Below are 14,061 nucleotides of genomic sequence, written 5' to 3'. Positions count from 1 at the left end.
ATTAATCGTTTCTACACATCATCACCATCTCCTTTCATGAAATGTCTGTTTTAAATCTATTTTAAAATGTAGTCATCTCTTTGTTGTGAAGTGAATTGGTAGGAGTTCTTTTTTTGTTTTGTTTTTCAAGACAGGGTTTCTCTGTGTAGCTTTGTGCCTTTCCTGGAACTCACTCTGTAGCCCAGGCTGGCCTCGAACTCACAGTTCCTGGCTCTGCCTCCCGAGTGCTGGGATTAAAGGCATGCACCACCACCACCACCACCACCGCACGGCCAGGAGTTTTATTTAAACTATTAATTTGAACTTTGTAAAATGAACTAATGTGAGCATGTTTTCTGAGCTTCGCCTTTCCATTACTTAATTGTATTTTTGGAGGAAGAGAAAACTATGAATTCAATGATTTCCATTTTGAAATGATTTTTCTGAGTGACACTTGTGAGTGGTGTCTCAAAAATCTTAGGCAATTCCAAGACCAATTCTTTTTTGTTCTCTTCTAGAATGATGTAGCTTAAGCCCTTTAAATTGGATAAGAGATTGTTTTGAGTTAATTTTTTGTATATTGAGAGCAAAGTTCATAGTGTTTTTGATTTTTTTGTCAGAAACATTTGTTTGAAATATCCTTTCCTTATGAAATCAGAGAAAAAAAAATCAGTTGACTCTGTACGTGTCCGTTCCTGGATTCCCTTTGACATGGCTCCTCCTGTGTCTACCCCGATGACAGCTCTGCGTTCATTATCACACCTGTACAGCAAGGTTTGAAAACAGGCACTCCAAGTGTCCCAGCTTCCTCAAAAACTGTTTTATCCCAGACCTTTTGTCTTTCTGGCATTGTAAAAACTGCTGATTTTCACAAAGAGAAGTCACTTGGGATTCTGACTGTCTGCATGAAGCATCCTCAGAAATTTATGAAGAGTTATTGCATTAATAGCGATTTTTCTAGCATGGTATAAACTTGGTATATTTGTCCATGTCTTCAGACAAATTTCATTTATTTTCTAGTATAATTTTAGTTATTTTTATTTTTGTATTCTTGATGGGTTTTGAATCAGTGACAACTATTTAATTTTTTAGTCTTTTATTTTCTGCTAGTATATAAAAATATATTGAGGATCTTATACACAATCATGTGTATATGAATAAAATTGCTTTTGACTTTCTTCCTTTCCCAGTCTTTATGTGCCTTATTATTTTTCTTGTTTTAAGACTCCCAATACGATTTAAATGTAAGTGGTGGGAATCTACAATGCTCATAATACCAGATAGAGAGAGCCTGCCATTACTGCTGAGTATTATAGAAACCGAGTTTTTGTAGATCTCACTTACTGTGTTGAGACAAATTTCCATGTATTTTTAGCTTACTGAAAATACTTACCACAAACAAATGCTGAATTTTGTCAAATATTTTTCCTACATCTTAAAATGATCATATTTATTCTCTTTTTTTTTTTGATAATGTGCTGTTACATTGATGTGTTTTTTCAATATTCCTGGGATAAACCATGATAGACTTTTTATATTTCACTGAATTCAATTTGCTAATATTCTGTTAAGGGTTTTTGAGATGTTGAGTCACAATTATCTCATAACTAAGATTTTTTGATAGATTTTCTGTAGTAGGGCTATACTGGGACCTTAAAGTGGGTTGAGAATTTGTGCCTTTTAGCTTCCAGATTACTGTTATTTTGAAATATGTCTTCACTAGTCTGTGGTTTGTTTATTATCGCTCTAAGCTAGTGATTCTGAAGCCATCTCAAGCCATCTTAAGTCAAAGATGGTGGGCCTCTTCCCCAGAGCTACTGACCTAATACATCTGGGAACAGATCAATAATTTGCATTTTGAAAAGAGTCATTTATTTTATTTTTAAAATTAGCATGCAGGATATTAAAAAACATTATAGCATTTTCCCAGCCGTATGTCTTCACGACTCTCCTTCCCCCTCATGTCCCTTATCCCCTACGCCCTCCCACCCCTGCCGGAACCTCTCTCCCACTCTCCCCCCTGATTTCTTGTCATACATACCCTTTTGATGCCCCCTCTTAAGTGAGGCAACCCAAAATCAGGAAGATAAAAAGAGAATGTTCTCTCTCATATGTGGATGCTAGCTTATAATACATAGATGCATAGCTACACATGGGTATAAATGTGGGTGAGGCCTTAAAAGCCAGACAGGAAATAATTTGTGTTTTAATGAGTTACCATTGCTTTTAATCCATGATCTGAACTTGGAAGACTACTTTTCCAGAGGTGAAAACATGTATCCTTAGTTCATCATAACCTATTTAGAATTAATATTCCACTTCACATAAGATTTGTGAGCACCACAACAATAAAATTCTGCGTCGGCCACATTTTTCTCTGCTGTTGTTTCCATATGCACCCTGGTGTTGAAAGTTTAAAAGTTTGTTTCTATTTGGAGCATCCTGCTTATAACAAAGTTAAGAAGTGAAAATGTATTTTATAATTGATACCATATATGATTTTATATTTTCTCTCTTCTTTCTATAGATATGGACTTTTAACTGCTATTGCTTCCTTCAGATTTAAAAAAAAAAATGAATGCTTTATCATTTCTTAGACTGTCCATATGTCGGAGTTCTCTTCAGCTTCCCTTGTCTGAAAACATGTATTTTAGCTCCATTTTGAAGAATGACATTTCAGTGTGCAGACTTGGTGGAAAGCATCACTCTACTTGCCTGGAGCACTTTAAACATGGCCTCACATTGTCTTTTACCCACATTGTGTCTGGCAGCCAATATACCATTTTCCCATTTGCCTTTTCTTCCTTTGTCCTTTTAAAATATTTTTTTCTCAGTCATTTGGTCTCAGTCATTTGCTGTGATGTATCTATGTATTTATTTGTTTTGATTGATGTAATAATTATACATATATATGAGGCACAATATGATATCTTGGACTCTACTGATTAGTTATCAGCCCAAGATAATAAACAGTTCCACTAACTTTAAAGTTTCATAATTTCTTCACGGTGAGTGAATTCAAATTCCTTTCTTGTATTTTGAGTTCTACAATGTGTTGTTATTAAATTCACATATTGTATCGTAGAATGCCAGTATAATCCAGTGCTCGAACAGTGATATCACCCACTGTTTGATACTCTCCCGTCTCTGATAGTCACAGGTCTGTGTAGCACAAATCCTAATTGGTCTTAATAATAAAAATCTGGAGCCCAATGTCGAATAAATGCTGAAAGGTCAGAGAGACAAAGGAGCAAGCCACAGCCACCTCCCGCCACACCAACGCTTCAGCCGAAAAGGGGAGGTCCTGTCTCTTCGAATCCTCAGACTGAATGGGCTGAGATCCTGTCTCCACCAGCCTTATATTCCTGTCTCCCCCTTCTTAGTGCTGGGATTAAAGGTGTGAGCGGCTACCACCTCCTCCACCACCACCACCACCACCACCACCACCACCACCACCACCACCACCACCACCACCCGGCTCTGTTTCTCTTTTAGACAGATTTAATCTCATGTAGCCCAGGGTAGCCTTGAACTCCTGATCTTCCTGTGCTCCCAAGTGCTGGGATTAAAGATGTGTCCCCACCACTGCCTGGCCTCTAGTGGCTAGCTCTGCCCTCTGACCTTCAGGTAAGCTTTATTTGTTAGATCACCAACAAACCTTACCACAGTTCTGGGCAAATAGCTTTTGAAAGAGCTCACTGATGAGTTCGATCACATGGTGTTTGTCTTTGTTGAGTTTGTCAAGCTTCCTAGGCTTTTTTTTTTTATTGATACATTTATCCAAATTGAGGTCACTTTTGATATTAACTCTTTTTTTTTTTTTTCTTTTTTGAGCTGAGGATCGAACCCCGGGCCTTGCGCTTGCTAGGCAAGCGCTCTACCACTGAGCTAAATCCCCAACCCTGGTATTAACTCTTCATGCACATTTTTTTCTTCCTCACTCTTTACTTTGCTGCTGCCTCTCCATCTGCACATATCCCATGGACTACATGATGCCCTCCAAACCAGAAATCTTCGCTCATCTTTACGCTGTTTTCCAGGTCCTTATCTCTTGACCTGTCTTGATAGCCAGTCTTTCCTCTACAGTTCTCAATGTGCTGTTCAGCCTCAACAGTGAACATTTCATTTCCGATTGCTCTTTCCACTTGCAGGATTCCACTCATTCTTTCTTTTACAGTTTTCACCTTTCTGCAGATATTTTCCAACAGCCCAGTCATTATGGTCACATTTTCTTTTATGTCTCTGAGCACAGTTATGAAAGCTGCTTTCATGTCCCTGTCTCTCTTGTCTAAGCTAATTATCATTTTTGCCCTTTATCATGAGTCACATTTTCCTGTCTTTTCCAAGGTCTATTCATTGTCTTTCGCATGGTGGGACTTGTGAATGATAGGATAGCAGACCAGAATTATATCATCTTACAAGTGTGTTGAACTTTGTTCTGAGAAACAATTATGTAACTAGAGAGCGGGTAAGGTTCCATCAGGATTATTGATTGATTTGCTGTTGACTTAGTTGACTTAAGACAGGTATATTTTAGTTTCAACCTTAATCTTGTGGTGTGGTCCTTTCTCTAGGATGAGGTCTTTGCTCTCTTAGTGTGGCCTTTTGGGGTCCTCGGCTTGAGTGTCCAAATGCCCTGTGAGTCCTTTCTAGGTGGTCCAAGCCTCCAGCATTTCCTAGCATTTCCCTTTAGCTCTCAGAACTTCTCCTGGATTCTGTCAATTCCTGTTGTGAAAAATGCCAGCCTAACCCACCGAGGGTCAACAGTCAATCCCTACAGAGATTCAGGGACGACACCTTTTAGAACTCTCTCTTTGCTGATAGCCTACCCAATGGAATACTGACACTTTTGCAACTTAAAGCTCTATCTTGGACCCTTTTAACTCAGCAAGACTATACTTTCACTTGAGATCCAACTTCTTCCATTGGGAAGGAACGTTTCATTTATCTAGCTGTGAAATCCTCCAGTATTTCCCTCCTCTCTGGGATCCTCTCACTGCCTGTTTAATGCCTGACACCAGGGGCCTTCTATGGATTTATCACCATTGTCCTTGATTGTGGAGATGAGCTGGTTTGCTATTAGACATTCTCTAGAAAGTCTTTGTACCTGTTAGATGCACTGGGCACTGAAGTCTCGCTGCCTCTCCTTTTCTACCTTCTCCCAAGCCAATCATCTGCACTTCCTGGGCCCTCATTACAACAGAGGGACTGTGAGGCTTGGACTCTATGGTGTCTTAGTTTTTTTTACACAAATTTCCACTGATAAAAAGCTGAAACATTGCAGCTGAAAGCCTATACTTTATACTCCTTCTGTAACATGGGAAGATTAGTGCCATGGATGTGTGTGACACTGTCACTGAAGTCCAAGGCAGCCCATTTGCTTTAAATTTGTTGCCTGTCTGATTCTAATCAGCCCCTTGAATCTGTGACCCCTGTATGTAGGCAAATATTCTCACACCTAGATAGCGCGCCTATAATATAAAAATGATGGATTCATGGCAATTACATTCCCCATCATTGCTTTATTCTACAACAGCACCCAGTTTCCCCACGTTCCTTCTGGGAGTGCAGATGTCTCATTCAGGGAGGAGGTAAAGTAACAGAGAGCAGAGACATGGACTGAAGCTAAATCTGACCAGTGCCCCCTGTCCTCATGAAGGCGGAAGTTCTCTAATAAGTGGCCAGAGGCCAGCCATGCTGTCTGATTCCATTCGGTTTCCAAGGGTAAGATGTGTTTATGCCTTTGAGCCGACAAACCTCTTCCTTGCTTAAAAGCTTCTTAGATATTACTTTCCTGGAAATTCAATTTGGCTCTGCTCTGAATTTTATACCCATATTTTTGCTTGAAAACTCAAAGAAATGGAAAACCATAATTGTTTTGTTTATGTAATAGGGATGTTGGCCTTTGTGCTTTACAATCAAAACTGCCTTTTAAAAAATTTATTGTGTGCATGTGAACAAATATTTGGAGGAATAATGATATCAGCTTCCATATTTTGACTATTTGCTATAAATAAGGCACCCTGTTAGGCATTTTATGTGAACAATGCCATTTCACAGTAGCCACTACCCTATGAAGCAGAAATGCATGTTTTCCTCTTGTTACAGATGAGAAAGTAAGGCCCATAGGGGTTCAAAACATTGTCCAGGATCAAATGGCAAATGAGGAGTGGAGCTGGAATCTCAAATATCTGAGCTGAAAATTCCTGAACCATGTGCCGGCCAGGTTGTGTCCTCTGATCCCTGGAGCATAATAAGGACAGAGGCTATATCAAAATCAGCTGCAGACTGCCCATCTACTGGGACTCCAGCCTGCAGGATCTCAAAGTCCTTCATATCTGGAGCTGCAGAGCAAGCCGGCCCTGCTCACTCAAGTACTCACTATGAGAAGAGGAGCTTTAACGTGTATGTCTTTTTAGAGTGGAAGTCAGGGAAACATTGAGAACAAGCCACCAAATGTCACAGTGGAATGTGCAAAGCCCGTGGGAAGTGGGTCTTCGTGGCTGTGTTCTCCCTGACTCTGCAGCTCTCGCTGTGTATTAACCTTGCATCTGTTAGCCATAGAAAGCAGGAAAGACTGGGGCGTACAAAAAATCTTTTTAGTGTTCTTTCTACCAAAAAGCCATGGAAAGGCTTGGATGAAAAGACTGGGAAAACCTTGAGAAGTGTTGTCTCTTCACACTCTGGGGGATGAGCATTAAAGCTGGAAAGGGCCCAGTGGACATTTTTCTCCAGCCCTGTCATATTATAGATAGGGCAGCTGAAGGCCAGAGATGACATGTATTCCTCAGCTACTACCTGGGTGACAGCACAATCAAGACCCCACAATCAGTCTTGAGCCGTATGTTCTTTGTATGACACCAGGATGCTTTGGATGGAGGGGGGGTCTACTTGGAAAGTGACCCCACATTTCCTTCTGGCTGCAGAGACTGGGTAGAGTGGGGGCATACAGGTGGTAGGAGCTGGCAGTGGGAGGGCGATGATGAGTCAATTGTGAGCCAAAATACCAGCCATTAAAAATAGAGCCAACTCGCCCTTCTGTGTCAACCAAACTTGCATTGACATTTCCAAGCTGTCTTTAGGGATTGGGAGTCAAAGGAAACAGGATCTTACTTTACTTTGTGGGTTAATTCTCTAACAGCAGAACGTAAGGAAAGTTAAACATACAGAGTTTGTTCCACGTAATACCTCTCACTTGCCTTGGTAGTTTGGCATGAAACCTCTGGCCAGAAACTCTTTGATGTGTGGTACCCCATCGTGGGCAGTGAGGAAAATGGCTACGCAAAGGTAGATGGCTTTCCCGAAGATTGTATATCGACACGGTCCAAAGATAAGATCATGAACTTGTATGCATCTACCATTCTTTCTATGAGCCTCAGCCATCAAACCAAGTACCGTATATCTGCATTTAATGGGGATATCAATTTGAGGGCAAATTTTGAGTAGTCGACAGAACTGGGTAATTATATTCATAGGCTCACTCACCGTGTGTGTGTGTGTGTGTGTGTGTGTGTGTGTGTGTGTGTGTGTGTGTGGCTGGCCACATAACTTCCCTAGGCTTTCATTTTTCCACCTGCGAAATAATAGTGATACTTGACTCAAGAGATGAGTCCAGGGATAAATGTTTATGAAATAGATTATATTAGTTCCTCATATTAGCACTCAAAATGTTCAACAGAAGCAAAAATAAAAGACCTAAAATTGTGTGATCAAGGCATCAGTAGGAATTCCTCATCCTGATTGCAGTGTGCCTTTGAGTCAGGCTTCTTCATGGCATGGTTAATCATTCCATTTTCAAATGACACTGCAGGTATTCACCTTGGCATGCAACAGGTATAAGATGGCTCTTCAACCTTTCCCAGGCGTCTTTGTTTATCCAGAATTAGGAATTCTCCAGGTAAAGCCACATCCCTGCTGATTTTGGTATGGTGTTAGTACATGAATGGGCTTCAAAGAGAAAAGAGTCGAAAAGAATAAAGATTATCAGTAGACCACTCCCCCACTCCCACCCCAGGATACAAGCTTTCTGATATACTTCTATCAGCCATGCCTTCAAGTTTTGGACAAGAGATATAGACAAATCATGAAGAAAAGGATAAATATACAGTTTATGGTTTTCAGTCACAGGAATGATCAGAAGTAAAAAAAAAAAAATCAGCAAATTGGAATATCATGAACTAATTGGAACAAATCATCCCCCCCCCCCCCCCGCCCACCAGACAGGGTCTCTGTGCAGTTCTGGCTGTCTAAGAGCTTGCTATGTAGACCAGGCTGGACTGGAACTCACAAAGATGCACCTGCTTCTGGCTCCTAAGTGCTGGGATTAAAGGTGTGTGCCACTGCATTAAGTTTATTTAAAAAAAAAAAAAAAAAAAAAAAGGCGTATCATGCCTTTTCTGAGAACGCTCCACCTGTTCAAATGGGTGAACTTTTGGTACTGTATTACAATAGTTAATGACCCCTGTACTGGTCAGAGATGGATAGCTGGCAATCTGAGGGACTCTGCTGGGATGTTGGACCCAGGGTGATAATCAGTTCCTTGAGAATCTCCATTTGGGGAAAGGACATGGCTTTAAGGCTACCATGGGAAGTGAGAGAAAGAGAAAGTTGGTGCCTGAAAGGAGAGAGGAAGAGACCAATGACCAGCAGCCTCAGGAAGCCTGGTTGGGATTGCACAGGTTCTTACTGAGCTTAGAGTCTCTGTTTCCTCTCTTCCAAAAATGCCGGGCCGTTGAGTTCTAAGAGAAAGGCATGGACACTTCCAACAAATCCTCATTTTCACACATCTGAATCTGTGGGTTGCTTGTATTTTAAAAATCCCTTTCCTGAGACAGCATCTGTAAGGATTAAGTGTTAGAGGCTATTTCCAACCACTCTGTATTGAAAATGTCTGGCTAGGAAGAATGCATTTCAGATGTGGTAAGACAGGGCACAGGGCCATAGCCAGACTACAGCTGGGATGTCTCTATTCAAGGTCACCTGGGGTGCAGCACCAGTTTGCGCTTTACCAGTGTGGCTCCTGCCCCACTACTCTGGAAGCTTCTTCGAGACGATGACTCTACATCCATTTTTTTTTTCACTCCCTATAGCACCTACATTGCAGTATTGACTTTCTTGATGGTGTTTATATAAAGATAAAAAGGAAAAACCTTCTATACCTCAATAATTTTCTATCCGGGCAAAACTTCCCTTGCCTTGATTTAGGAAATAATTGCATTTCTTTCTCTTTTTGCTCTAACCTGGGTCCCTTCTCAGCTTTATGTCAACGAGAAGATAGGTTTATTTAGCCAGTAATTTCCACTGCAGAAAATCTTGGGCCCAGATTGCCCTGCAAAAGCAATATGTTCTGTTTTATTTTTATATTACATTATATTTATTTTAATTGCATTCTCCATCTGGTCAAAGATGGCATTAGGCACTGTAAATGAAGAGAAGAAACAAAGAGAAAGCTAACCACGATAATAATCAAGATTATTATTTCTGAAAGAAATCCATGTAGGGGCACAATAACCTCCATGAGTGGGCAGGTTCCATGGCCCTCTTAGAAGAGAGCTCTGGAGGAACTGTTAGGAAGAAGGAAAATGAAGATCAATCGATTGAATGGCTCCAGGTGTCTTTGCATGGCCTGGGATGGGTTCTTGCACTCGGCCACTTCCTAGGGTAGTTCTTAGACAATTTGTGTGTGTGTGTGTGTGTGTGTGTGTGTGTGTGTGTGTGTGTGTGTGTGTGTGTGTGTGTGTGTGTGTGTGTGTGTGTGTGTGAGAGAGAGAGAGAGAGAGAGAGAGAGAGAGAGAGAGAGAGAGAGAGAGAGAGAGAATCATAAAATGACATGAGTAACTCCTAAGCTATCTTAGGTGCTTTGATTATTTTTCAAAAGAGTTCAGAAGGATGTAAATGCAGTTTCAACAAAATATTTTTAATATAAACTTTAGAAAGGACACGGACACACACACACACACACACACACACACACACACACACACACACGAGAGTTCATTTTCTGTTCAATGTCAGGAGACGTCTCTGTGACAACTGGAGGTCTTCCAAATGAAGCCATGAAGCCAGTAGGACTGCAGTGACCAGTGTTCCAGACACCAAGTTCTTACGTCAGACACACCCAGTGGAAGGCCAGGTCCTAAAAGCCAGGCCAGGATGCTGCTCGAGCAATGATCATGGATGCTGGATTGTCTGTTCCTGTTTTTGAACATGAGCAAACGACAGGGTTCCAGGGGAGGGTTTGCACATGAAAGTTTGCCAAAAACAAGTGGGTGGTGACATTCCCAGGCTGTAATCCATTCCTCCTCCCACTCCTGGTAGTCTATCACTTAGGATAGTTTATGTTTCAAAAAACAAAGCCTTATTTGAAATGGATAAGGCAAATAGTGTAATTTTTTTTTTTCACGAACAGATGGATTCAAGAGACTATGACTTTAGATATAGCTGAAGGCAGAGAGACCTACTATATGCTGAGGGACAACATGGCTACGAGGGCCCTTGTCTACTTGAGTAGACTTGGTACCCTGTTCACATATCTTTCCTCCAAGGCTAGTCTCAGACTCGGGTTCCAGAAATGGGCTTCACAGCTCTGATATCACCAATGCTAGTCAGAAGAGAGAAGGTGGAGGGAGAGGGCAAAGATGGATGGGAATCTTTCCCAGTCTTTACTAAGACCAAGGAAGCATTTTCCACTGGGTCCCCTAGCAAGAGTCTCCCCATGTTTATGGCTCCAGATTGGATCGTGTGTTCACTTCAAAGGCAGTCCTCGTAGGTGTGGAAGTGTGGGCAGCTGGAAGTGATAGGACTCCATCCTGGAGCAGGATGGCATCTGTGCTAGGGATCAGGCATCTTCCCAATGGGAAATCAAGCACACAGTCAGGGAAGACGAAACGAACACAGGCAGCAAAACTGTAGGTCCCCAGTATAAGATGAGAAGCATGGCGGATGCCATCACTGACCGAACATGGCTCACAACTTAAAGCCTCACCCTTTCTCAAGGATGATGTGAAGCGCCCAGTCCGGGCTTCCTCTCTGCCTTGGCCATAAAACTGGGACACCAAATTCCATTCCCTGCTCTTCATTCTAAAAGAAATTGATGATGTAGTTTATCTCTAGAGCATCCTGTACCTTAGACCAACTTGAGACCACCTGCAACTAACTCTTTATTCAGATTCCTCTCCCTTTTCATTGTTTCTTCCTAGACAACTTCTTGAATTCACATCTCCTCAAACAGATGCATTGCTGAATCTCTACCATGGCTTCAAGTTCTACAAACACCTGACTCAAAACAGAGGCCCCTGGGTAGAGAGGAATAAAACACAAACTAATGAACAGATGGAGCAGGAGTTAGGAGGGAGCCACCTTGGCTCAAGGTGGCTTTAATGAGCCAAGGGGTTATGAAAACTAGAAAGTACTTGAATTGATTTGGGCTTTCTGTCTTCAGGTCATGACCATTCCCACCAAGGTGACTTAATATAAAATAGAGGCTGTGTTACAAAGCCTGAGGATGCCACAAAGGACTAAAGCCATCTATGCACACAGGTTCTTCCCATTTCATCTCTGTGTCTCTTGGTGGTTTCTTCTCTACTCCCTAGGCTTTGGGAGAGAAGACTCATAAGTCCAGTATTCTTGATCATTATGAATGTTAAGCTCCTCTTCCACTCAAAAGACTAAACTGGACTCCAGCATCCCAACTGTTTTGTTCAGGAGAAGGAATTTTGATTGATTCACTTGTGCCAAGGAGACTTTGCTTATTGACAGTTTTAGGCAATAAGCAAATCTTTAGGGTTCACATAGCATCATAAAACCACATTCCAGAGGCAAAGCCGTTGTGTTCACATAATAGCGTAGAGATGGTTCTCTAAATACCTTATAAGTGTTCGCCACAGTAATGAATGCAACATGCTCTGGGAGTCTACATGACTCTACCACCCTGAAGGTGGTTTCCACCTCTCTTTTATCCATCATATTTGCTAATGATGGAGGCAGCATATGGGTCACTTCCTCACACTGACGCTTCAATTGGAAGGAATAGCTAATGTGCTAGAGGACAGATCAAGGGTACGGAAAAACTTCAGTAGACTTGGTGTCCTAAGCTATAAGATCACATGTCACAGGATTAATAAAGACTCTTTAACTAGATTAACACTGAATTGCTCATAACAGCTTGAAAAAAACTTGACTTCACAATAGTCAGTTACAAAAACAAAATCTGGGGATTTTGCAAGCTGATTGTTCAGTGACTTGGTTCAATGATAAAGGTTTGTCATTCCAGTTGCATTTGTGGGTATGGTATCCAGGTCAGAGGAGGAGGCATGGAGTCTGGAGAAGGTCATTGTCATTTTTTCAGGGTTCTGCACTTATCAAGCCGTACGTATGGTCAGCTATAGAAACTGTACTTAAGACCAAAGAGACATAAACTCAAGAATGTCTGTTCATGTCACGCCTACTTGTTGCTAGACATTACTGACAGAGAGATTTGAAATACAGACCACAGTTAGATGGGTTACCTGGAAATACATTTTTAGGGAAACGAACCTGGAAGTGTCTGATTAGTGATTTCTAGAAGCCACGGAGTTGCTGTGTGTTCTGGTATAGGTGAGTTGTCACGTGAGGGAAGAAATGAGACTTCTCTTGGATATTTAAGGGAGTGAACACATGAACATGGCCTACCAGATGTCTAGAAGAGAGAGAGACTGAGATGGTGTTTGCCTGGAGCTAAGCTGGCCACTGTTCACAGTGCTAAAGGGAGCTCTATGGGCTCCTGGGTAAGAAAAAGCATCAAGGGCTTTCTCACTCAGCTGTGGATCCCATGTCCCACAATTCTAGTGGATCTGTCCTAGTGCAAGATGCTCTCCCTAGTGCAACAGTAGTATGACTGTTTTGAGGTAACCAACCACTTTATGATTAGATTTTAGATCTGCTCTGCAGGAAGAAATATGTACATGGGAATATAAATCTGACAAAAGCCTATGTCTGGAGATGTTGCAGTAAATAGATATGGAATCATCTAGTAAATACTTCAATTTACACCTTTAGACCAGCACTGCTATCACCACATATTATAAGCATATATGAAATTATCAAAAACTTGTTTGAAAAAGTACAACTGCAAGGGGGAAGGAAGGAAGAAGGAAGGAAGGAAGGAAGGAAAGAAGGAAGGAAGGAAGGAAGGAAGGAAGATCGGAGAGGTCATTTGTGATAGAATAGACTTTCTCCCTAAGAAATTGGCCTTCAGTCTCTGGAAGTACCAGGAGTTCACAAACAGTGAGCAGCAAAACTCAGTACCATGAGCTGAACATCCCCTATAACTCAGGCTCCACAGCGAATGAACATTCCCTACAGCTCAGGCTCCATGGCAAGTGATGTACATTCAATATCTTCAATTCTCACAGCAATCTTGCAAGACTGGAAACAAATTATTACTCCTGGTTTACAGAAAGGGTTCTGATTCTGAAGATGATCTCATTATGTATAAGTTGAAGCACCTGAATTTGAACATGTGCCTGTAAATCCAGCAGGAATGTAGCTAAGTAAATTCTTGCCTTAGAAGGAGATTTGCTTAGATAATTGTAAAGCATTGCTACTATATCAATGTTACTAATTTACTGAGTCTCATTTTTTGGCCCAGTTAAGTCCATGAACTTTGGAGTCTTTGCCAAACATAGCATACCATAATTCTAGGTAGGCCAGTTTGGGAGGGTTAAGGGGATAACAGACTAGCTATACTGCTTCTTCCACAGTGTCAGAACAAAAGAAAACAGCTGTATTAGCAAAGCTCAGCTAGGTTAGACAAAGGAAATGAACAACACCCAAATCGATGTTGCTTAAATCAACAACTCCAGCAGGGCTGGCAAGGGAGTTGTCCTGCCATACTCAGGGACCCTTGCTGACAGAAGGACCCATCCCCGCAATGAGAGGGCAAGATCCTGAAGCAGTAGAAAGGTCGGGTTGACTTACACTGGTTCTTACACTTTCTAGCTGAGATGATGTGCATCCTGCCCACAGTGCTAGCTAGCTCCACTCATACTTCACAGTTGAGGAGCAATGTCTGAACATGAAACTCTCTAGTAGAATGTCCTTCAG

The 14,061-nt window shown here is 41.5% G+C and overlaps 1 protein-coding gene across 1 annotated transcript in view; it reads right to left on the bottom strand.

The window, feature by feature from the left end:
* Positions 1–10,697: 10,697 nt before the first annotated feature.
* The window catches only part of Cpo (carboxypeptidase O), a 76,153-nt gene continuing 72,789 nt past the window's right edge, over positions 10,698–14,061 (bottom strand). Inside the window, 1 exon segment of the mRNA XM_036173003.1 lies at positions 10,698–11,058. Coding sequence (XP_036028896.1) covers positions 10,698–11,058 — 361 coding nt within the window.

Source organism: Onychomys torridus, chromosome 23 (genome assembly GCF_903995425.1).
Source record: "Onychomys torridus chromosome 23, mOncTor1.1, whole genome shotgun sequence".
NCBI lineage: Eukaryota > Metazoa > Chordata > Mammalia > Rodentia > Cricetidae > Onychomys > Onychomys torridus.
This window is presented reverse-complemented; position numbering and strand designations above follow the sequence as displayed.